The following is a 24,207-nucleotide window of genomic DNA, read 5'->3' on the forward strand; positions in this document are numbered from 1 at the left end:
GCCTCCATTCCCAGTATCTGAGAGCAGCAGCATGACTCCCTTGCACAGTGATTGTCATTTTACCTGTGAACGAGTCCAGCTCCAATCTCATGCCAAGACCTAATCCAACATTTTATGTAATGATTATTTAATAAAAATTGCATATATGTTCACTGGTGGGTTAGTCAGTACCCAGATGTTGTCTCTCTACCCTTATTTTGTTTTTAAAGGAAGGAATGTCTCTTACTCTGTTTCTGTAACAGATTGGTAACACTTCACTCAGCAGCAGTGAGCCCAAAAGTACATCATAAATGCAATGGAGGGCAGTAAACTGACTCTGGTCAGCAAATGCAGAGTTTAAATCAATACAAAGACTGTGCATTAGGAACCAGTGGGGAGGGAAGGGTTGGAATGCACTGTGGTACAGATGCAGCACCTTGCTGTAGGCCTGGATGCTCAGGTGTCTGTTGAGGAACTTGGGTGTTCCAAGAACACCTGCTAAATATGGACACATTTAATCCAGAAAGGAGTGCGCCTCAGGTAGCAAAAGCTGTGGAAATAATTTCTGCAGTCTCATTGCCCTTAAGAGAGCTTTTCAATGCCCTGTCCATTCCATTCCTGGACTTGGGAATGTACTTTCTCACCAAGTAATCAGATTGAGCAGCTCACAAACAGGAAACAAACTCAGGGAGCTTTTTGAGAGATTAACAGATTGAACTGGCTCACTGAGGGGCCAAGAAAATAACAGAGTGGGAAAAGAGCAGTCAGGACCACATAGCCATGAGTACTTGGTGCAGTGGTGCCAACAACCCCTCGATGAAAGTGAAATGTTTGATCAGCTCAGAAACCCTGTGAAAGCTGTCTTTGGCATAAATATCCAGATGGTTTTGAATGGTGAAGCCCAGCCTGATGTAACCTCTTTCAGGGCAGAAGAGGATGTGTAAATCCAACACAGTAGCCAGGAATGAAGATGCACTTTCCAGCTTGGTATCTCTTATTAGCTGTCTTATGCTTATCTAATGACATGCAAATTTCATTTTAAGTGCCTAACTCTGTAATTTGACGTTCCTTGTGGTCTTGGATCCTCTCTCCGGCTTAAAATATGTTCTTTGATCCTGTTTTGGTTTGGCTTTTGTGCTCCCACAGCTGTGATGTAATCCAACCAAAAACTTCATTCATGGGATATTTTCAGTCAAATTGGTTTCCTAACCTGACTAACAGCACAGTTGCATAATCACTGGTTTTTAACTCAGTGGAGGTGATAAGACTATTCCTTTTGGTGGATGTGTAAGGACTTTGATCACCTTAGGCAGACTGTGAAATCACAAACTATCACTCTTCGGAGTTATGCAGGAAGCTTTAAACCCCTTTTCAGCATTGTGAATTCAATTTGAAGCTATCTTCATTTGGCCTTCTGTGAAGCTGACTGCAAAAAATGAGTTGCTAATACACACTAAACAGCAGGATCTCAGACCCGGAGTGCTCTGAGCTGTTAGCTTCTAAAATCACACTCGTGGGCTTGGGGATAAGCACATGGAGGTACATGTGGGGAGTTACACCCCTTCCATTTGTATCCTAAGAGAACAATTCAGGGCTCCTTCATGTGCTACTTTTCAAGATATTTGAAACATAAAATTATACTCCGTTTGCCAACAGAAACTAAATTTAATAAGAATACTTAGAAAACAGTGACAATAGGGACAGAATGAAAAACTACATTCCCCAGAAGATATTAGTGAAGGTTTTCTGTCTGGTGACAAGCAGACACTTGTGCAAAGGACTTTTGAACTGCAGCACATTTCAGGAACTTGCTGCTGGAGTTGAAGTTCTTTATTGTGTTTTTTACATTCCTTTGCATTTTAATCAAAGCATTTCCAAAACAGTATGGTATTGCTGTCTATTTGTTACAGTTTGTTCCTACACTCTCCAATGCTTTTAGAAAAACCTGTTCATGTATTTACTGGTAATGAGGAAAGCGGGTTTTTTTCCTTTCCTCCACCTTTGTCTGTTCAGAGAGTAAGAGTGACGACTTTTGCTCATTAGCAAAAAAAGCCTTTCCGGATCTTTGCAAGAATCAATGACTGTCAGCGTCACTGTAAATGGTGAGTAATTAGACCTAGGAAATGAAGAATTAGACGTGGGCTCCAGCTGTAAAGTATTGATTTTTTTTTTTTAATAATATACAGTTCCGGCAGTGCTGTGGAGTATCTTGGAACAGATGACTTCTACAAGTGGATAGGGAAGCACAGTTATTCAAAAACAGGAGCCTTCTTTCCTTAGCAAATTCAAGCAGCAGTCCTCAGGCAGTTTTTCACGTGCTCTCAAATTATTATTTTTCCATATTGAAAGACTTGATTCTTTTCCCCTTTAAAAATGTAGATACTATCAATACGTCGCTGCTTCTCAGAACTGACTGAATCGCTTCAGTTAAGCAAAAATTCTACTTTTTATGTATGCTGGGAAAAGGTTCGGCATTTGCGTGTGCGGCTAAAAATCTACCGATGTAAGTGTTCAAAGCAGCGGGATTCCACAAGAAAAGCCCACGAAGAGCAGCATTTTCCCGGCCAGGCCGCACGAGGGAGCCGGGCAGCGCTCGAAGCTGTGCCCCAGCTCGCCGGGGCTGAGTCGCCTCGGGGCAGTGCCAGTGTGGGACCTGGCGTGTGACACACAGAAAGGGCTCGCTGAATACAGGAATGATTTGTTCTCGCCATGCTCCACACGTGAACACACACACAAAATAAACAAAGCTGGGGAAAAAAAACCGCGACCATTTTAATGCTTTTCTTACAAGCTCTGCGTTCTTTAGAACCATTTGTGTGTGCATATATATTATTTTACTCCTGCTGCTATAAAAACCCTTATGTTATAGCTACTTATCGGACAAAGCGACCTTAAGAACAAACATGTAAAACCTGTAAAATTTTGCAACAACTTTATTTTGCTTTGTTCCTTAGTGGATGAGCCATTGAGTCAATAGCAATATTCACTCCTTTAGAAGCCCTGTGCCTGCACTCCTGTTATTTCAAATCGGAGATATCTGGATTATCTAGATAATTTGTATCCACACACATTGTTTGTCTTGTGACAATTTTCTGGAAGCTGCAGAATTGGAACTGAACTTGTTCAGGGTACATAATGACATCTTAAGTAACACTGCTTACCCAAGTTTTTGGTACAGAAAATATAAAGCTGTAACTACTAAAAGGTGGTATGAATAGACCTTAAAAATTGTTCCCATAAGCTTGAATGAAACAACTGATTAGTATCTTTTTAAAATAAGCAAGATTCAAGTAATGCCTCTGGTAGTTACCAGGGTGGGAAAGGCACTGGCTATTTGTGGTGGTGGTGGTTACTCTTCTGCCAGGACTGGCATGCCCTGCTGCAGTGAGGAATGTGTGTCCTGGAAACTCATTTAGCTCTAACACAGTGCCATGGTTTGCCATCCTTCTCACATTTGTCATCTGATGGGGTGAGGGACGGTGTGGATCTCAAGGTTTTACTTTGGTTGAAAGGCCTTAGTTTGAGTCCCTGGTAAAAGACCACAGCCCTTGGCACACAGCCAGGGACAGATATTTTGAAAAACAACGTCTTGTGGAAACCAAGAATATTATTCTACATCCCTTTAACCCAAAAGCAGAGAACTTACAAAGACAATGAAATTCTGGATGTGAAGGTCTACCAAGTTGACCAAACTACACAAAGACTACCTAATTAGGATTAATCGTAAAATTAGACTCCTCAGAGGAGCACAAACTAAGAATGGTATCCTGGTAAGCTGACTTGTACATTGCAACAAATCCAGTTGCAGAATCTGGTCCTAATGCTTCCGCTGCCCACCCCCTCTCCTCTCCAGCAGTTAAATACTCCACAGTCCTTTACTCACAGGCTGTTTCTGTAACAGTCAGAGCATTAATATCTGTGCACCTAATGGACTTATCCTTAACACCGCAGCGAGAGAGGGAAGAGGCATTAACCTCATTTTGCAGATAAACAGTGGAAGTCCTGATGGCTCTGTGCTGTGTTATATCCTATGGAGCAACTGCCTATGTGCAGTGAGTGTAAAATGCTGTCAGCCTGAATGTGGCTTTGGCACATCCTCTGTTCCTTCTTTGCAAAGCTGTGTACCATACTGGAGACAGAGGAAGCTCAGAATGCGAACAAAGTACCATTAATTTCTCAGCTACTGATTGCTCTGCTTGGAAGATGTGGAGACTGGACCAGAGCTGGAGTGTTTAGCAATGGGTTATTGGGTTATCTCAGCGAATTGTAGCAACTAGGAGTTCAGGTTCTCTCACCAGGGTAGGATGGACAGTGCAGGGGCCTGAGCGAAAACCTGTGTGAAGGATGCACAAGAATTTATTTCTTTGTTACTGTACAATGGGAAATGTCAATGATCTCTGAATGCTTTGCTTGAACAGAAGGGGAAAATATTTTTTTAACAAATACGAAAAACTTATTTAAATAGTTGGAATGGAAAGCAGTCGTATGTAAACATGTTACCATATGCAGAACTACTGCTCCCGAGAACAGTACATACGTTTAAGAGCTCGAAAATTCTTCGTTTAGCCATTGTTATAGCAATCCAGACTGATGTTCCCGGCCGGTGCGGGAGAAAGATGCAGCCCTACGCTCTCCCGCGCTGCACCTCGCTTTGCGACCCGGCACCTCCTGAACAATACGCGGGGGCAGTTTCGAAACTTCAGGGCGTGCACCCAGCGCGGGCGGCAGCACCAGGAAACGGGATATGGGCGCTGCTGCCTTATGTAAGCGAACCGAGCGCCGGCAGGGTGACCGCCGAGGGCTGCGGTGCGGCCTGCGAAGGCGCGGGCGCTGTCCGGGAGCGCGGGGCTCCCCCGCGGCCCCGCCGCCCTCAGCACGGCCCGGGCTGCGCCGAGGGGCCGGGGCCAGGCCCGGCGCGCGCGCCCCGCCCGCCAACGGTCTCGCCCCGCGCGCGCGCACGACACGTCACGCTCGGCTCCGAGCGGGCGGGGGCGGAGCCGCGCTCCCCGGGGGCGTCACGTGACCCCTGCCCCCATCCATCCTCCTCGGCCCCGCGGTCTCGTAGCGGCGGTGGCGGCGGTCGGGGGGCGCCGGCGGAGGCGAACGGAGGCGCCGCGGCTTCGGCGGGAGGCGGCGCGGGGGCCGGCGGTGAGTGCGCCCCGGTGGCGGCGGCGGCGGCGCGGGGGAGGGGAGGGGCGGGCCGGCGGCGGAGCGGGCTCGGGAGGCGGCCGCGGCGGTCGGTGGAAACATGGTGCCACACGTGAGGCTTATGTAAAGTGAGCGGCGGCCCGCGCGGCCAATGGCAGCGGCGCGTGCCCCGCCCCCGCCCGCGCGCCCCGCTTGCGTCACGCGGCCGCGGCCAATGGGAACGCGGGCGGGGCGGGCGCGCGGCGGCCGGTCACGTTTCTGCCCGTATGAAGCCCGAGCCGGGACGCGCCGGGCCGGTGGGACGCGCTGCGCGCGGTGAGTGGGGGCCCGCTGGGCGCGCTCTCCGCGGCCGAAAGGGGCTGAGGGGCCCGTGGGGAGCGGCGGGAGGGGGCGGCGAGCGGCGGCCGCGGGGGGCACGGGGGCTCTCCTCCTTCCCCGCTCGCCGGGCCGAGGTTACGTAACCCTCGTGCAGGGGCTCTCCCGTTGCCGGGACGATGGGCGCGCGGGTCGCTCCTGTTCCGCGGGGTCCGTCCCGCCGCCGCCGCCCTCTGCCCGCCGGGGAGGGGGCGCGTGGGGCTCCGTCCGAGCGGCGGCGGCGACACGCCCCCCCCCCCCCCCCCTCCCCGCTCCCCGTGAAACCGCAGCGAGGGAAGCGGCGGCCGGCCGGCTGTGAGTCGCTCCCGGGGCGGGGTGCGGGACTGAGTGCGGCACGGCCCCCGCCCGCCTTGGACCGGGAGAGCGTCCGGCGGTGGGGGCACAGACACACCCACCCCCAGCGGGGGCCGGACGGGAGCTGCGCCCTCCGAGGGGCGGCCGCGTGGGGCCGGGCCGGGGCTCGGAGCGGGCGGCGCTGGCGCTGGCCCCGGCCCGGAGCGGAGGCGGCGGACGGCGGGCACCCGTGGCGGCGGGGCCGGAGCCGGTTCCCCGGCGGGGCTCCGCTCTGGCGTCCCTGCTGGCCGCGGGCTGCGGCCGCGTCCGTGTGAGGGGGCAGCGCCGGGGTGCGGAGCGGGGGGAACCGACGGAGAGCACGCGTGTCCCGGGGCGCTGAGCGGCACCGCTGGCCCCGACCCGAGCTGGGTCCCACCGGCCGGGCGGGATGCTCCACGGGAGGAACTGTGTGACGCTGAGTGACAGAATCTCAGCGCCGCTGAGATGCGTGAGCTACAGGTAGAATAGGCAACAGGTCTTGTCCGTTTGTTTTTTGTGTTGCCTGCAGTTGTAAGGACGCTCCGTTCCTTGAGACGGTGTGGTTGTGCTGCTGTTCACATTAGGTGCATACTATTACATGCATGATTACAAAACGCTTTATGTAAGTACAGTTTCATGCAAATAGATGAGCAGCATGGTAACAGTCAAGCTGACGCTTTACATTTGACTTTTCATAATAGGGTGGGGTAAGGGATAGCATTTCTCTGTGTACCATAGGAGCTTAAAAAGGCCTCCCAGGAGATCGGTATGAGGTCTCAGGTACTTGGAAATTACAGTGCTTCTCAAGTGTGTTCCAGTGAAAAAGTAACTTGGCTGAGACAGTGCATTGATTGTGGTCAAAGAGACACAATCATGAAGTATGGAAAAGACCTCTGAGGTCCTTAAGTCCAGCTGTTTCATCTGTATGTCCAATCTAAATCTACCCTCTTGCAGTTTCAAACTATTGCCTCTCATCCTGTCACTACATGCCCTGATCAGAAGTCTTTCTCTGTCTTCCTTGTAAGCTCACCTCTTTCTTTATCAAGTGCACGACTCTGAGATTTATTGTCTTGGGCATCTGACATTGAATAGCTATCACAAGTAAAGGGAAAGAAGTGGAAATTCTCTAATGATTCTAGTGGTAAGAGTATCTGTCAAGTCAAAAGTAGAGGAAAAATCTGACTAGTATGGTGAGAAACCCTTCCAAGTTGCCGGTATTGTTTCAGCCACAGTTTGATTGACGTTAGGGAGAGTGCCCACATTGTTGCACTGTAGCATCAAGTTCTCTCTTGCTTATGCTTGTATGTGTTTGAGTGTTTCTGTTTTGCCTTTGTCTCTGAAACTTGCATTATTTCTGCAAAGTGAGGAAGTTTCACTGGAAGACTGCACTGTGTCCTTGCTCCATGCAAAGGTGTTAGTCTTGTGATGAGGAATGACACTGTCCTGAGGTGTGGAGTCCTGGTTCTGGACTGTGGAGGTTGCTTACCTCACTAGTAACAACCTAGAGATGGCCTTTGGCCTGGAGTAGAAGAAAAAAAGTAGCACCCTTCAGGCTTTGGTGAGGTTTTGGCCGTTCCAAGTGTGTATTTCAAGGCCAAATGAAGATATTTTAGTTGGCTGTCATAAATGTCAAACACTGCAGTGAAAGAGCATGGTCTGTCCCATGAAGAAGTGGGTTTAGCTTGGTGTAGTTCAGAAGGCAAAGGCATGAAAAGCAGATGTTTGGCTTTTGTGCACTTCTTAGATTTGGCAATTTTTTTGGTTTCATTTGTAATTCAAAGACTGCGTGGTTTTGCAGGATATATTTTTTTTTTTGTCCGTTGGTGGGACTTGTTATAGACTTCCTATATTTGTTTCAGCAAACAAATTCTGTCAGTGAAAATCTAAGTAACCTTCATTTTTCCCATTTACTGTTACTCATTTTGGATTTCCACAGAGAGGCATTAAAGAGCCAGCATATTCTTGGCATAACACCTTCTACGCTTTTTCTTCCTCCAGTCATAAGATTAAAGTATGTAACAACACGGTTTACTTGATAAACTTACTTGAGCCTCTCCCTGAACAATACACTCGTACAGTAATAAGCTTTTTTAGTAAACTGAGATGTAGATGCAGTTTAATCTCAAAGTATGAGCATAGAGTGAAGTGGGGAAAGTGATTGGCAGTAGAGTTCTGGATGTTTCTTTTACTTCAGACGTTTATTATGACCAGGAAGTGTTTGGCTTAGATACAGACTGATAAACAGTTTTCTTTTTCCTGGGTTCTTGCCACACCCTTATTTCTCTAACATCTTTACAGTATTAGAATATGCTTTACTGCAGAAGATCTTTTTTTCACCCCTCCAAGAATAAGGAAATGAGCAAGTTACCACGGGATGAGGTATATCTGTTATGGTTTAAAAGCTAGAAGATTATTAGTAGCCAGTAGAACAAGTAAATTATCACTAGTCTAGATCAACTGTGGTGTTTTCCATAGGGTTGCTATGGCTGGCCTATGCTAAAAGGAACGTCATGTTCTTAGCAAGACCTTGTGTAATAGCTGGCATGGGTGTCCTGTAGACACTGTAGTATACTCATAACATTACCACATCATAATTACTAGATAATCAGGTGTTTCTGAAAAGGAATTTTTGTCTCCAGTTTTGATTGCATGGCCTAAAATTCCTCTGTAAGGATGGTGGATTATAGAGATTTTTTAACTGGATTGTCTTACTGCATTCATACTTTCCACATTCAGTTATATCCCTGTAGTGCAAGTTTTAAAATGCTTAAATATTCATTATGTTAACTTAGCTTGTCAAGCACTGAACAGCAAAGGAGTCAATAAATACCTGTATTATTCTTTTTGACATTGTTGTACTACTCAAAAGGACTTTTACTTGTTTTGGTTTTGGATGAGGTTGGATGCAGAAAGTGTTGGTCCTGAAAGTAATGCTGCTGCTGCTGCTGCTTTGTGTCCTGTGTAAAAAGTGTCCCTGCACTTTCCTGCTTTAACTGTTACCTTAAACTTAACCCCTGCTGTGAGGTCAGACTGCAACATTGTTGGTTAGCAAAGAAAGCTTTTTTTTTCAATAGAACCGGCTTTTTAAAAGTAGAACCAAAGCTACATTGTTTTTGCTTGTAGAACTCTGCCTTCTGGCGCTTAGAGCTTTGTTTGTGAGGTGATGAGGGTGTTTCTTATTAGATTTCTTTCTGTGAAGTATGCTTAAAGGACATGGAAAAAGAGAAGGTCGGAGTCAAAGCCACACTTTGATCGATAGGGTGATAGTTTTACTATCTGTTGCTGGGGTTTCATGCAGCCCCAGGCTGCTTTTGTGAAAGAGCATGGCAGAGAAGACCAGAATGAAGAAGGGTGGGATGATTTGAGTGTCTGTCAAGCGAGGGGAGATCTTTGCAGTGTCTCTGAGCACGTTCTGTCGGTGCTGCCGGAGCCAGCAGCCATGTGTAGTAGGCAGGGAGCGGACACATGGGGCTCCGCATGCCTGGGTGTCCATGCCGGGATCTGCTGCTCTGCTAAGTGGCTTAGCACATCACCAGGCACGCTTGTGCAGCCTGCTCGTACTCTGCCTGCCAGCAGTGCTGGGACATGGGCAGGCTTCTGTGCCTCTGCTTCCTGTTCTAGGGTTATCTTCAAGTGTAGATGGGGTCTTGGTCTGAATGCCTGCGCTGGGCTTGCACCAACACAGGATCCTCTTACTTGGTCCTCTGTCACTCTTGAGGAGTTCCCAAGGGACAGCAGCAATATACTGAGTTTCGTGTGAGTTGCCCCGGCAGTGCTTCTGGAGTGCAGGTTTTTCCTGCTTATCCACATATGAAAGGGAGGTTATGAGAATCTCTGTGTGTGAAAGCTTTTGTAAAGTCAGGAAGTTTTTGTACAGATGTTCTCGGCTACTGGTGAACTGCTGCTGAAGTAGTGTGTGGTAGCCCTAGAGGAGCCTTCTGGTTTCTCTGATGTTTTTTGGTAGTCTGATTTAGACAACTTTGCTTGTAGAACGCAATCAGAAGTGAGGCTAAATTTACCTTCCTCCACATATAACCATGGGATATGGTTTTCATTTTTCCTTAGTTTTCTCCCAATAGGAAGCAAAATTTTATTGAGGATGTTGAATGGATAGTGACTCAACATGCTGTTAACATGAGTAGACTGAAATACACAGAAAGCATTTCTTGGGGCAAGAGGATGAGGAGGTTCTGCAGATGGTGTGAACAGGCTGCAGAAGTTTGGTACAAGCAGTACCCTTGTTGATCCTCACAGGATTTCATGCTGGGATAGAAATCTCATCTGTATGCCAAAATGTGTGGGAAAGACTTCAGTTTTGCTTCCACCTGTTTTTGAGCTTACCCCATGGTAATTCTTAACACTTGGTTTTTCTTACAGGTGGGATAGTTAGAGATGGGCAGAGATTTCCTTCTACAGATGGGTTTTTTAAAGTAGAACTGACTTTTTAAAAGTAGAACCAAAGCTGCGTTGCCTTTCTAACATCTTATTCTGAAAGAGAGGCAATTCACTGTTAAATAACACCTGCAATTCTCTCCTAAGCTTAGGGAGACAAGATGAAGTGGTGAGGATGTCTAGTGCTTGTCTTTTTTCTTGGTTTCGCTTCCTATCCTCCTTATTCCTTGCAGCTTTTGTATCTTAGTACGGTTTTTGTGCTTGACCTTATTACATGTACTTTTATGTTTCTGCCTAGTTTCTTTAATTGTGCAAAGATCTTCAGTGTCTAAAGCACTTACTTGATTTCAATTACATCTATGCCATGGTTCTCCTGTGACTTGAGCTCTTATTCCAGTACTAATACATCCAACTCCTAGGACAAGTACATGGTGTTTGTTAGGTTGCTGCGCTTTTTGGAGTGGATTATTGATGTGATGGGGACAAGAATTTATTTGGCACAGTGTCTTCCAGAAGTGGACTTTGATTCTGTCTGAAATGTTGAACAAGGTGTGAATCACAGCAATGTCCGAAGAGCAGCATTAGCCTGGAGCTACAGTAAATGTGGTGAAAGTATGTCCTTTTTCTTGGAGGAGAGGGGTAGTAGATATGCAAATATACTGCTTAATGGGGATGTCAACAAATACTGCAGTTGATGTATGGTATTGAAATACTTTTAAATCTAGTTTCACTTCAAAGGTGAAATAGATGACTGCATGGTGGGACGTGATAATTTTCCCCTCCTTTCTGTGACAACACTTGGCAACCTCACATACATAATTTTTGTCATTTTTTTTCAAAAGGGGCAAGAGTTGACATACAAATATTAGAGTTCTAACTATTGATGTTGTGCTTTATTGTCTCTCCAGTTCCTCTTGGGAAGACAATAGCATTTTCTGGTTACAAAGAAAATGAGGGGTTTTTTTTTAATTCACACTGCATACAAGTAATTTTGCGTACCTTTACGAAGGCACCTTTTTTAAGACTGGAAGCTGGAATGAAGGATGTTTAGAAATTAGCATGGGGCATGTGAAGTAGATGGTTTTTAGTGTCTTTACAAGATGTCCCAGCACAGGCTGCTTTTTTATGGCAAATACTCAACCCCTTGGCAATTAAACTTGGCTCTGGGCCAAGTCTTTTTTTCAAGGTGAAAGAATAAATTTGAGAGGCAGTTTCTCTTTGCTCCTGGGGGTGATCAGTTCAGATTCACTATGGGGTCTTGAGCACAGGTGGTAGGTTTAACAGCACAAGGAATACTTACCTGAAGGGTAAAATAAGCTTTATTTCTGGTCTGGCAGAAATGAGAATTTGGGAGGGTTTCTTATGTTTGTAAAGGGAACAGAATTCAGTGAGTAATTATTCTGTGCATTGCTCAAGGAATCAGTTTAGAAGTTAGATTACTATAATAAATACTTTCATCAGTAAACTGTCTTGCATTTCCTCTCATCTTGTACTTGTAGTCTTTATAATTGTTCTTGACTTGTGGAAGTCGTATTTTGCATGGTTGGACTCGTGTTATGAAATGGACTTGATTTATCTTCTATAATAAATTTTTATCTTGCTTATAAACTTGATTTTTTTTTTTTTGATAGGAATACATTGATGACACTTTGAGATTTGGAAAGATCATGATTAGTACATTCATTGAGGTGAGTGTTTTATGCTGTACCCAGGAAAGTGATTTGTGATATCACTTCTTTCTTAATGCCTCTGAACCTGGGAGGGTGGGAGGTGTCTCTGTGATTTTTTTATTCCTCTTTTGTGTACTTCCTTTGAAATGTAGGGTCAGAATACCCAAAAATAGAGGTCTTCAGGGCTTGACATTTCTAGAGACCTGTTGCACAAATCATGAACTACATGGAAATGCTGTGGCTTCTCTAGATCTTTGTGAAACTGGATTTTTATGTAGTGTCAGTATCAAGTGCTGCATCTGCATTGTTTGCTGTGTAGATGTTTGTTAACAGCTTCCTTTTTTTTTTTTTTTTTTTTTTTTTTTTTTTTTTTTTTTTGATAGCTCTTGCAGGTGTTAAGTAGCTTTCAATTACGAGGAAAATTTTGGTGTCCGGAGAACCAAGTATCTACTGTTCCTTAGATAATCAGGATGATAGCTCAGGAAGAAAAGGGAAAATATTGTCCTCCTAAACTTGAATTTAAAAAGCAGATCATAGCTTCCAACAGTACTTTTTGGTCAGCTGTGCTCTGCTTTGAAAATGAAGTAAAGTTGATTGTTATTGGAGCAAAAAAGCAAACATAATTAAAGGAGAATGGTGGAGGAATGTAATCTGTGATGCGAAGAAAATTTATAATGTGCTTTCATTAAATGTGATCTGATGATGCCACAATATTGGCCCTAGACAGGAAAGACAGCTGATCTGGATAGTACTGTAATATTGCAATACAGATGAAATTGTGATTGAGATTTTGAGGATTAACACTACCATGTCTGTTTAGTCTAAATGATTGATAAAAAACCCAAACAAACCTGTTTCTCTATGGCTGGAAAATGTGTTCTGAATTGGTTCTAAAAGCTGACTCTTTTCTATGCTGCAGGTGTGACTTCAGTTCTCTGCAGAAAGTGAACCTGGTTCAGCTCGGTTTGCCTCCTGTATCACAGGTGTGTTCCTACAGCAGGGTTTTCACTCCTTTATAATATTTGAAGTCTTCTGTGCATAGAATAGATATATATCAGTATAGAAGGAAATGAGGAAATGGCACAAGTTCTTCTTTGTAAACTGAACAAATTAGACTTCCTTCTGTGGAAAGCACCTTACTGGAGATGCCATCTGTAGATGAGCTCTTTTAGTGTTTTGGGACTTGGGCATACTCAATCACTTATACATTTCCTCTGAAAAATAATAGAAAACAAGTTGAATTGGCTGCCTCTAATTCTGTTCAGACTGTTTACATACAAGTCATTCAAACTAGGCATTTTGTTTCAGATAAAAATCCTTTTGGTGTAGATTTGTCTTGCTTTCCATTAAATTGTAGAAAGCCTCATCGTGAGAATTTTTAGTAGTTTACAATGACTGTTCTTTCTTAATGTTTTAATGTCTGCTTAAATGTGTTGAATACATGAAACCAATATGATACACAATTAAAATGGTACATACTGCTACTGTGACTGTATCTTCAAACTTAGACTTTTGAAAACTTTTTACTTTTTTAATTGAAAATTTTACAGGGAGTTGAGTTAGTGTCAAGGAATTGCAAGAGCTGCTCTTTAAGCAAGGATTTTGAAATGCTGTAAGACATTCCACATTTTCAGTGTTCAGGCTAAAAACTTCGAAATCTGCAAGTAGTTCTGGCTACAGCAATTTCTAATGCTTCTTGTGGTCAGAGATATAGCCTATAATTTGAATCCTGTATTATCAGTTTATGATAAAAACAGGAACAAAACATTTAAAGAACCAGTGCATACAGATTTATATCATAATGTGAGTATTTTAGAACTTGTGTTGGCTTCACAATGTCACGCAGGACGGAACGTTGTGAATAAATTCTTCCTTTGGTCTGGCCAACACAAATGTACTTTTAACAGTTGGTAGACGTGCAGCATGTTAAATTAAGGCATGTTAGCATGGGCTGTCTTCCAGGGTGGTTAGCTTGGGATTTGGACACTGTTCCAAATGTTTCTTCTGCATATTCAGATGAAGCACTTAGAATGATGTAATTGTCTGCCACACAAACGTTGGTCTTCTGACCTTCTGGTTTTTATTCTACCATTTCTGTGTGCCACATGGCAGTAGCGTGCACCAAGAGACCTCATTTCCTAGATTTGCCAGAAGAACTTTCAGGTTTTTTGTTTTTTGTCAAAATTCCCAATGTCTCTCTTGAGAAACTTTTCCTTAGGAAGAATAATAATGTTAATGGACTTTGTTAGTACAGACTTCTGACCATAAAGAATCACTTTTTTACTGTGAGAATGAGGTGAGCACTGGAACATTGCCCAGAATATCAATTTTTGGAGATACCCAAAAGTCATCTGTTGGTGGTCCTGAGCAGCCTGCTCTTAGGTGACTCTGCCTGAACAGGGAGTTGGACAAGGTACCTCCAGAAGTCTCTTTTGATCTCAATCAGTATGGAATTGAAATTTTGTAACTGCCTGGTAAAAATCTTTAATGCTCTTACCAATCCTACTGTGATAGAGAGTCATAAAATGATATTGCAACCAAACTTGATGAGCACTTGGAGCTCCTGCTGACCACATCAGGCATTTGGCTCTGTGCCCTGCTGGGGAGGCCAGCCCTGTGTTCCCAGTGGCTGTGTCAGCCCATGCAGACTGTACATAGTGTGGTACCACTCTGATTGTGAATCCTAAGAGTTATTTTATCTAGTGCAGAACATGCTATTACTTTAAAACTCTTTAAGATCTTGTTTCAGAGCAAAAGTGTTTAAAATGCAAATTTGTGTCTTCTTCCTCTGCTGTATGACAGTTTCATATTTAACCAACATTTATCTGCATAGGACTGACATAGCTGTGAGCATCTCTCTGGTATCTGTTTGAAGAGGACACTGTTGGGGGGCCCAGGTATTTCTTTTATATTTTATAGTTATAGAGGTGTCCGGACTCTGTAATGGTCAAAGATTTCCAGTAGAAGAGGATGAGACAAGAATTAAATGCATGTGGGAGACTCTGGACCTAGGCACCTCATGCTTTTGATGCTAGCTGTGAGGGAGCTTGATAAACACTTTTGGCACCTTTTCGTAGAAAAAACAGGTAAGAAACACACATAATTATTATGATTCGTGCTAGTAGAAAGATGCTTCCCCTCCTTCTCCTCTAGAGCTTATGCAGAAAATACATTGTTCTGTGTTTGTGTTATCTTTAAACTAGGATTTCAGTAATATATATGTACTCATTCAGAGCAGTATTTTGGGTATAAACTGGGAGTTACCTTATTTGAAGCTAAAACGTTTTTTAGCCTAAAGCCATACTTGTTCTAAAATTCAGGTCTGAGTTTCTTCAACGAGGAAACAATCTGCTGGGAGCATCCTCACTGTGGATGCCAGGGCCCTGATCTAATGCTGACTTCTTCTTGTATGGGTGCTGCTATAAATTCATGGTGGCACTCGGATGGTTCTGGAGCAAGGCTGTGTCTTGATCAGTTCCCTTTATAAAGTGGCAGCTGAAAGCAGTGGCTAATGAAGATGACCCTTATAAGGCAACTCTTACTTAAATAAGAGTCTTGTGTTCAGGATTTTCTTGAGCTGGAAGGCAAATCCTTATAAAAAGTTGTGAAATGACTACTGTGAAATTCAGATTTTATTTGGAGCATTTGTAGTATACTAGATGTTGATAATTTTATTGACATTGATACCTCATTGCTTGCTTAGAAAAAGAGCGAAACTTATTCATGATTACTCGGAGTGAGTTAAGTAATCTAGTAAAAAAAAATTCCCTTTCTTTTTTGAAGTAAAAAGATCTCGCAAGAAATTATTGAGCATCTTTGCTATTTTTTTCTGTAATCTGAGAATATCGCCATCTTTTTCTTTCTCCCCTGCCCAGAAAAGTCCTAGTGAAGGTATTCTGTTAATTGTTCTTGCCAGGAAAACATGGAGCTCTCAGTGTTGGTGAAGTTGCACAGTTAAACAAGTCACTTCTTGGATTATTGTTTGTTTTCCAACGTTTTCTCTTCTGATGTTTTTCGACTCCCAAGCATTTAATTATTGTCTAATTGCACAGAGAGAACGCATTCATTGTAGATGTTAATTTTCAGTCATATCTAGAATTGCATGATTTGACTAAATCCTTGCTAGTTATTTGTCATCTAAATAAGAAAACTTTTATAATTTTGCAAAGCAGAAATCCAGAAGACGTTTGGAAACCCTTGTTGTTGACAAGATCTTCAGTAAAATTTAATCCTGACCATTAGGAGTGTCTCCCGTAGGTACTAGTACAGTAAAGGGTACCTGAATATTCGCATGTCTATAGGCATAAAATGTAGTGTGGCTCTTGCTTTGTTGGGAATATTGGTAAGTTGATAGTAGTTGCAAATTTTGACTCAAATTATGAGATGTTTGCCTCTTACTCAGTTCTTGAATTGGATGATTTTGACTCTGGACAGTTAGTTTCCCATCCTTTATATGCCATTACTAGACATGATAGTTTTTCTGTGAAAATAAATTTGGAAAAATCTGTTCACTGAATATAACCAGATCTCTGCTGAAACAAGATTTTTGGGTTTAAAGTTATGGTTTCAGAAAAAAATCTGCCTCCTGATTTTCTACAATCCTAAAGGGTGTTTTTCAAAAACAAGCTCAGTTACTTCTTTCAGCATTTGTCCATACATATTTTGGTGTGGTTTTTTTGATGATATTAAAGTTCAGGCTGTTTCCTTTGTCTTACTGCAGGGTAAAGGAGCAACTGTAGGTAATGAATAACCAGAAGACATTTGCTGCATATCTAACCTGGCAAATCAATGCCTACATTTTTCCCTAGTGCTCAGTGGAATTATAGTGTCTTTCACACACTGCATCAGTATCTTAGAGAGCTCTAGTCTTTGCCAGAGGGAATAGAATGGGGTTTTTTTGTGAGCCAGTTGCCTTAAAAATCAAGCTTAACTGGTGCCAATTTAATATTTAGAGTTTTTATTTATAGAGTCAAAATAGACAACATCCTCTAAAAGTTTAGAAGATGGAGCAGGAAATAAAGAAAAGCCTGGCTTCTCTCAAAATCAAACCTAAAGGAGTTCTTTAGGTGTTTTCATGTTCAAATGCTTACTGAACTTGGTATGGGATGTAATTACCGTCCTCAAACTGGTAACAGGAGAAAACTCAGATTGGGAAAACATGCAAGCTTTTGCCTTCCAGTGTTGTTTGGTTAGTGATTGGGAATTTATTCAAGCACATGAGTGGGATGAATATGTGCAATTTATTATGTCATTTTCCCTGAGATGAGTTTCAAAGATAATTAATCTCTTTGTGCTGTCTGACCGTCTGTGCTCCTCAAGTGTTTGCACAGCGCTGGTGTCTGCATGCAGATGTTCCACTTAAAGGTCTTTCTCTGCTGAGAGTGAAGTCTAGCCAGCTGCATCACTTCTTATCTAAATTGCAGAGCATGGTGGAGGGTTATTGCCAGCCTGAGCTTTTTTCACAGTTACTCTAGTCTCTTCTAAGAAAATGTCTCCAAAGTTAGGGCATGTATTAACATCACATTATAAATTAAAAAAGCACCAAGATTCCCCCAAAGTTGTCAAGTCTTGTTTTAGAAATGCTTCTCTTTCTTTCTCTTCAGAAGCTCTTGCAAGTTTATCATAATATTTTTCTTGTTCCTTCCTCTTTACTCTTCCTGTATTCCTTACTCTGGTATGTGCCTCTGGCACTGAGGCTTTTGAGATTCTGCAACTGAAGAAATTTTGTACAAGACTGACTTTCAGTGACATTAATCTTCCAGTCTTGCCTAAGAAAACCATTCCAGCTCAAGCTGAGCCAGTTCTTTTTGAAACATACCTTTAAAGATGACACACTCACGTTTTCTCTATTACTCAAATCCTTTTTTTTTAATTTTTTTTTTTCTGGTGTGATTGTCCTTGGGATCCAAATTGTAGTCACTATAATGTAGTTATTAGGTGTGGACAAAGCTGCGGAAGTTCTGTCGCCTTTTGAGTTAGAACCAGAAGTAACAGGACTGAATCACTTCTTGACACAAGTTTCTGCCAGGTATCAGGAGGAAAAAAAATTACATAGTATCTCCTAAGGGTCAGTAACTATTCCTTTTCTGTTGGTGACTCCCTTAATTTGTACTCATTGCCTAAAATAAAAATGTTTTTCAAAACGCTAAAAGCTTGATTGTCATTGAATCAATCAACTCTTGTTCCAGGAGTTATGGGAAATTCCTCAAAAGTTATTGGATAGCATACAGATTTCTTTTTTATTATTATTATTTGTTTAGGGAACAATTCTCTCCTACAGTCCTCTATTTCCTAAGGAAAAACTGCTGAAGTTTCCTACAAATAGCTGGCAGAAGCTAGCCTGTGTGTCAGGGAAAGAAGGGAGGAGACGAGACAATAGATTATATTTGGAGGTGGAAAAAATTACTCACCAGTGGTTTAACAACTCAGAATTTCAAACTGTAAGACTCTACATGCTAGCTATGGCACGTTTCCATTGCCTCTTAAACTTCCAGAGATTACAGAAAAGACTTTGGGAAAATAATTTTCCAAGGAAAGGTGTCAAAAAATATTTGTGAACATTTCTCAGGGCTGGAAGTACTACAGCACGTGTAATCCTCTCTGGCATCAGAATTCAGGAGAAGTTTCTCCTGCCTGAAGACTAAAACACTAAGTATTTATTATTCAGGAGTAGGAAAGCTGTGGCACAGTCTTTGCTCTTCCTATAAATAGCACAATTTCACTAATACTGCGTTACTATGATATTGGGTTCATTACCTTCAGAGAATTCAGGGCTATGCTCTCTTTGGCAGTTCATGCTTATAAACCTATCAGTAGTGATTTACATAGTTTTCTTTATAGGAGTAAACATAGCAGCCCAAAGTTGATTTTTTTGGTTTTTTGGGGTTTTTTTTTAGTTTTTCATTTTGTGAGAACTCTTCCCCTATCTCTAAAGAAAACATAATTTCCTAACAGGTAGTGGTGTTTTGATTATGGCAGTATTTTCTCATGTATCTAAAGCTCCTCCTAAGTAGCATTTTGTCAGCAAAACAGGAAAAAACTCCAACCTTACAGAATATAGAATGAGACATTTTAGATCTTGCCTTATGTTTGTACACCTCAGAGCTCCTTTAAGGTGATGCTCTGAGTGCCTTTTTTCTTAAAGCTTCATTTGAGTCATGATGGGGTTAATTACCTTTACTCACAGAACTCTCCATAGAGCTTCACAAGCTCTGTGTCCTCTGAGAAATAATAGAATATCTGACCCATGAGAGATGGCTTTTGAGAGTGGCTGCAGTTAGTTAAGCAGACAGGCTCTGATTTACACAGCAGTGGGAAGAGCATCCCCTGGGTGCAAACGGATCAGCACGTTTATAGAGCACTCCTCAGCTGTTCAGTACCAGGAGGTTTGTCCGTGCAGGTATTCCCTGTGCCACGCTCCGTGCTGGCTCTCTGGGATGCTTTTGGTCCCTGTCACAGCAGGCTGAGCTCGGGCCGTGCCCCTGCAGCCCTGGGCACGGGCAGCGCGGCCGGAGCCCACCCAGCTTCGCTCAGAGCGGCCTGATGAGCTCGTTCTGTCACACAGATTAAATCAGAGATGACCTATCTGACCTAGTTAATCATTGGCCACCAGAGAATGTGGCATAATCCTACAGTTTCATCTCAGAGTAAATAAGTTTTATTGCGTGCTCCGGTTATGTAATTTTCAAGACAGAAGTGCTTAACCTTAGTCCAGAAAAAAACTGTCAGAGCTCCTAAAGGGTAATTCAGTGCCTGGATAGTAGAGTTCAATACAGCAGCATATCAGGCGGTCTGTTTTATCTGCATTAAAGTACCTGAAGTGAATGCCTGCAGAAGGAAAAAGTATATTTTACTCTACTGAAAGGCACTTTTCTATTATCACCTATAATAAAGTACCAGTGAATAAACTTGTGAGGAAAAAAAAATTTGTCCCATTGTTGATAGCGCAAGTGGATGTCCTTAAACTAAACTTTAGAATGAAAACAGATATCTTGCATATTATTTTGACCAAATGAGGAGGCAAGTAATGTTTTCTGGAAAATGCAAAATAAATGTAAAATGTCTGGAAAAACATCAGTTTAGGAGGGTGAGAGAATAGCTTCCATGTGGTGTTGCTTTGGGGGGAGTTGAATCCTGGTGTGTTTTAAATTATTATTGTGAATGTTTTCCATTACAGTCTTTGTTAAAAGCATAAATATTTATTTATTTGTGTTTAAGACTAAATTGCTGTAGTTAATATTAGCAAAACTTGGTTATGAATTTTTTTTATTGACTGTTATTCCAGTCAGAGGTTTATTAGTTAATAATTGTAATCTTGAATATTTTAAAGGAACAAAGAGGAAGGAACACATATTGTTCCATTGTCTTGAAAACAACAGAGATTCTCAACAGAGAATCTTAGTTCATAGTTTTACACAATTGGTGTCTCTGAGTTGCTGAAATGGATGAGGATGTGAGTCAGATTAAATATGATTTTTTTTTATTAATAAAGTTGAACTGCTCTCCAGTACTTCTCTTTTGATGGTGCTTCAGTATTGGTCTGTTCTTGATTCACCTCTGTATACAGACTGATTTTTGAATCTGGCGCGTTAGAATTTGATTTAAAAGCAGGGATATGGGGTTTTTTGTTGTTGTTTTAGCCTTACTTTTCCAAGCAGTTTTGTTCATACCCCCCCCCCCCATTGGTAATCAGTAGATAAAATTATTCTCAAGGTTATTCATGCCTTAGAATTTTTGGTGGTGGTGATTAGGTGTGTTTGTGTGTTTTGTTTCCCTGTTCTTGCTGTATGTTCTCTCTGCCTACCTACATGGCTTTTGTACAAAGAAAGAAATTAAGAGTACAGTAGTGTTCCCTCTCAACTGATCATTAAAAAAACCCCAAACCCAGTATAAAACAGAAAACCAAACCACATAAACAATGCTCTGATGTCTGAATAGAAGTTTTTTTCCCTTTATCAAGGTAAACTGTCAGGCAGTGGAATGGTTTCACTGAAAGTCATATTAGCTATTATCCAAATCTAGGCAGCACTACTGACAAGTATTAAGTAGAAAAATAGAATACGAAGCCACATGTGAACTTCTCAGGAGTTTTTCCATGTTTATTCAGCTTGCTTTCTTATGTGTAGGTTTTTACTAAAAAATAAATGCCTTTTTCATGATAAAACATTGTAAGATTTCCAATTTAACTGTAACATTTCACCATACAAATGTTGAATATATTAACATTGCAAATAATTTTTTACTTTCTTCAGTCCGTGCAAATTCCAATTTGTCAGCAAGGCAAACAAGAAAATAATTTTTTTTTCTTCCTTCCCTTCCTCCTCAGATTTGTGCATCTGTACTTCCAAACAGAGTTTGCACAGAGGGAAAATTCTGAATATGGCTTGATTTGCTCTTGGTCTTGGCAGTGTTTCTGATGAGTGTCCCAAGGACTCTGTCAAGTTCTGGGGGTTCTCCTCTAGCACTGAGGAGCAGAACCCTGAGTGGCCTGGGGTCGGTGGAAACATTTCTCCCTCACTCTCCTTAAAAGAGCAGCTCAAGATGAGTAATTATTCTGGACTTCCAAGTGACCATAGCCAGATGATTGCTGAAGATTCAGAAATTCAAGCAAAGCCTGAAGACTCTCATGAAGTTCTTCAGGAAGATATTGAAATGAGCAGTGGCTCCAGTGGAAATGATTCCAGTGGGAATGACTCCAGTGGGAATGACACAAATGAAAACTATTCAAGTGGGCATGATTCTCATGGTCATGAATCTGATGAAAATGGGAAGGATTCAGCAATGCTCATGGAATCTTCAGACTGTCATAAAAGGTAGTAGCTATTATTAAATACATTTCACTTTTTTTTGCCTCTGAAGACTTTTTTCATTTGAATCAGTATTTCTGAATAATAACTAAGGTATAAAGCCACTTCAGCATGGAGCTGAGTGTGCTGCTTTAAGCTGTACTCTCATGTGGTGTAAACTGTGTAATATGATTCATAAAGAAAAGGTCTCTGGTGTTTGCATGGCCAGCATCATTTGCATCTTTCTTCTCGTCATTGTGTGTTTAGTTTGCCTTATTTATTTATTTTCCTGTAAATCAACTTGTGTAATTGTATATCAAACCCTGTCAGTTGATTCTTATGCGTGAGGATGCAACCATGCTATTTTTTCAGTAATAGTTTACTGGACAGAGCAAAGCCCTATTAAGAACCACCTCCCTAATCCTATGAGGACCAGGGTGTTGGGACTCAGTGATCCTTTGGGTCCTTTCCAACTCAAGCTATTCTATGCTTTTAGATAAATGTTTATATCTTTAGTACCCATTTGTTGTACCACACAGAGGCTTTTAAAATTTGGGATTGGGGTTTTGTGTTTCTTTGTTTTTTTTTTAAGGTAGCCACTCATTAAAAAGAAAATAAAAAGCTACAATGAACTAAAAGCTGTTTGTTAGGTTTTCAAATGTTAATCATTTTCTCTTTTCCTTATTCTAGTTCAAGCTCAAATGCATTTAGTCTGATGATTGCAAACTCTGAACACAATCAGTCCAGCAGTGGATGCAGGTAAATTAATGGGCGTATATTTTTCAGTAATTTGCATGAATGCTAAATGCTGAAAACTAAATAATGTTGTATTTTGGGGTTTTTGTTTTGTTTTGCCTCAACCTGGAGGACTACACAAGGAATCCTGTCTTTGATTTTTTCCTGTCCATATTCAGTAGCATGGCATATTAACCACTTGATTTAATTAGAGCTCTTTGCTGTTCATGTGAGTTGTGTGGTAACCTTTAAAGTCATGTTACTTTGTTTTGATTTGACAGCTTAACTCTGTAATTTTTATTTTTTTTATGGGTCCCTTTGAATACTGCTTCAGTTATGGTGGGGTTTTGTAGCTTTTAATATTTTTTTTGCTCCTTGTAATGTAGTCTGAATCTGGTGGTGTGTTAGCATCAGAACTCACCACTGAGCTGGGTTATTCCTGGTGTCCAGCTGCTGTATCACCTGCCTTTCCTGTGTTCCATTTGCTGGGATTCAAGCCCCCAGGGTGTAAGGATAAAGGATACACAAACACCAGCTGCAGGAATGAATCCCTCTCTATGAACTCTGCTTCTGTCCCTGGTAGCCTTGAAGAGCCTGGAAACTTGAAGGCTCACATTTAGACACCTCAGAGTGCCCTGCTGCACTTGTTTTTTTAAGTCAGCTTTTTTTAAGTCAACTTCTAAGTCAGATCAGGAGATCAAAGCCTGGTCCTTAGCAGATCAAGGATACCTAGCTAGAGCATGCAGACGTTAAGACCTGTATCTAAGACCTGCCTACCTGAATGTCTTTCTACCTGATGCAGTTCCTAGAAAAGTGGCAATTTCAGATTACTCCTATGCACCGTTTGGTGCTTGCTCAGCCTGTTTTCTGTGTCTGCCTTGCAGACACCTGGAGATTTTGTTCCATGCTGTATTTTCAACTGGAACTTGTGATCTCGAGTTTGTGTTGCTTAGTATGAAAGAGTGAACCAAAGGCATTTTTTAATATTTGTTTCCCATTGATTCTGTTTTCTTCACTGCAAGATCTTGGAGGGGGTTACTTACTACAGTTTTTTTCGGTGTTTCAATTTTAAATGTTATTAATAGCTCAGAAATAATTAGAATCCAGATAATAGAGTGTTCTCCCCAGCCACTGGGCCCAGTGCTAGAAGGTTACAGAGCAGAATCTGGTCATCATTTGGAAATGGGAGACTGAAGATATCTAGAGAATGATCTTCAAAGAGAAGACTAAAGTTGTCTGATAAACTGGTTATCTTTGTGGACTTAATCTTTGATTCAGACTCCTGGGGTTTGCATTCAGTATCAGTGCCAACCAACAAGTCTGGTTTAATATCTGTAGGTACCTTACCAGTTTGCCGTCCACAAAAAGCAAAGTGAAAAGCTCATATCTTTATAGAACTTGCTTAATCTGTCCTCTGCAAGTCACACGTTCCCTGTGGCTGCATGCTCTGCCTGATGCTCCTGCTCTATGGAAAACACATTTTGGAGTTGTGCAACTTATTTTCCAAGAATATCCACCTTCTGTATTTGCTGCTGCTGTAGGATAATTTGGAAAGGGTTTTTTTTTTCTTGCAGAATAGTCTGACCACTCTCACGAAGCAGCCTGTTCTCTGAGAGTACAAACCAGCAGTATGCTCAGTTATTTCGTAATCTTTCTTCTCTCTCTTTCTGTACTGCTGGCATGAAGGGTTCTTCTATGAACCTCTGTTAACAAAGCCCTGTTTGATTGCAGCAGTCCAAACTGTCAAGCCACGTTGTACACATGATTTTAATACACAGCATGAACATAATGTTTCCCAAGAGAGTCCTATA

The 24,207-nt window shown here is 42.2% G+C and overlaps 1 protein-coding gene across 6 annotated transcripts in view; it reads left to right on the forward strand.

The window, feature by feature from the left end:
* Positions 1–5,074: 5,074 nt before the first annotated feature.
* The window catches only part of PER2 (period circadian regulator 2), a 45,960-nt gene continuing 26,827 nt past the window's right edge, over positions 5,075–24,207 (forward strand). The window contains exons 1-6 of one of the 6 annotated variants that reach the window (XM_066193933.1): positions 5,075–5,127; positions 11,838–11,894; positions 12,796–12,859; positions 14,710–14,962; positions 21,202–21,688; positions 22,352–22,420. In XM_066193933.1, the coding sequence (XP_066050030.1) occupies positions 21,417–21,688; positions 22,352–22,420 (341 nt within the window). In that variant the 5' untranslated portion in view covers positions 5,075–5,127; positions 11,838–11,894; positions 12,796–12,859; positions 14,710–14,962; positions 21,202–21,416. Of the gene's footprint in view, positions 5,128–5,356; positions 5,443–11,837; positions 11,895–12,795; positions 12,860–14,709; positions 14,963–21,201; positions 21,689–22,351; positions 22,421–24,207 lie in introns of those variants that run through there. The other 5 variants (XM_066193932.1, XM_066193936.1, XM_066193935.1 and 2 more) reach the window with 5 other exon arrangements.

This window comes from Chamaea fasciata, unplaced genomic scaffold (assembly GCF_029207755.1).
Source record: "Chamaea fasciata isolate MVZ Bird 193981 ecotype frontalis unplaced genomic scaffold, bChaFas1.0.hap1 SCAF_11, whole genome shotgun sequence".
NCBI classification, from domain to species: domain Eukaryota; kingdom Metazoa; phylum Chordata; class Aves; order Passeriformes; family Sylviidae; genus Chamaea; species Chamaea fasciata.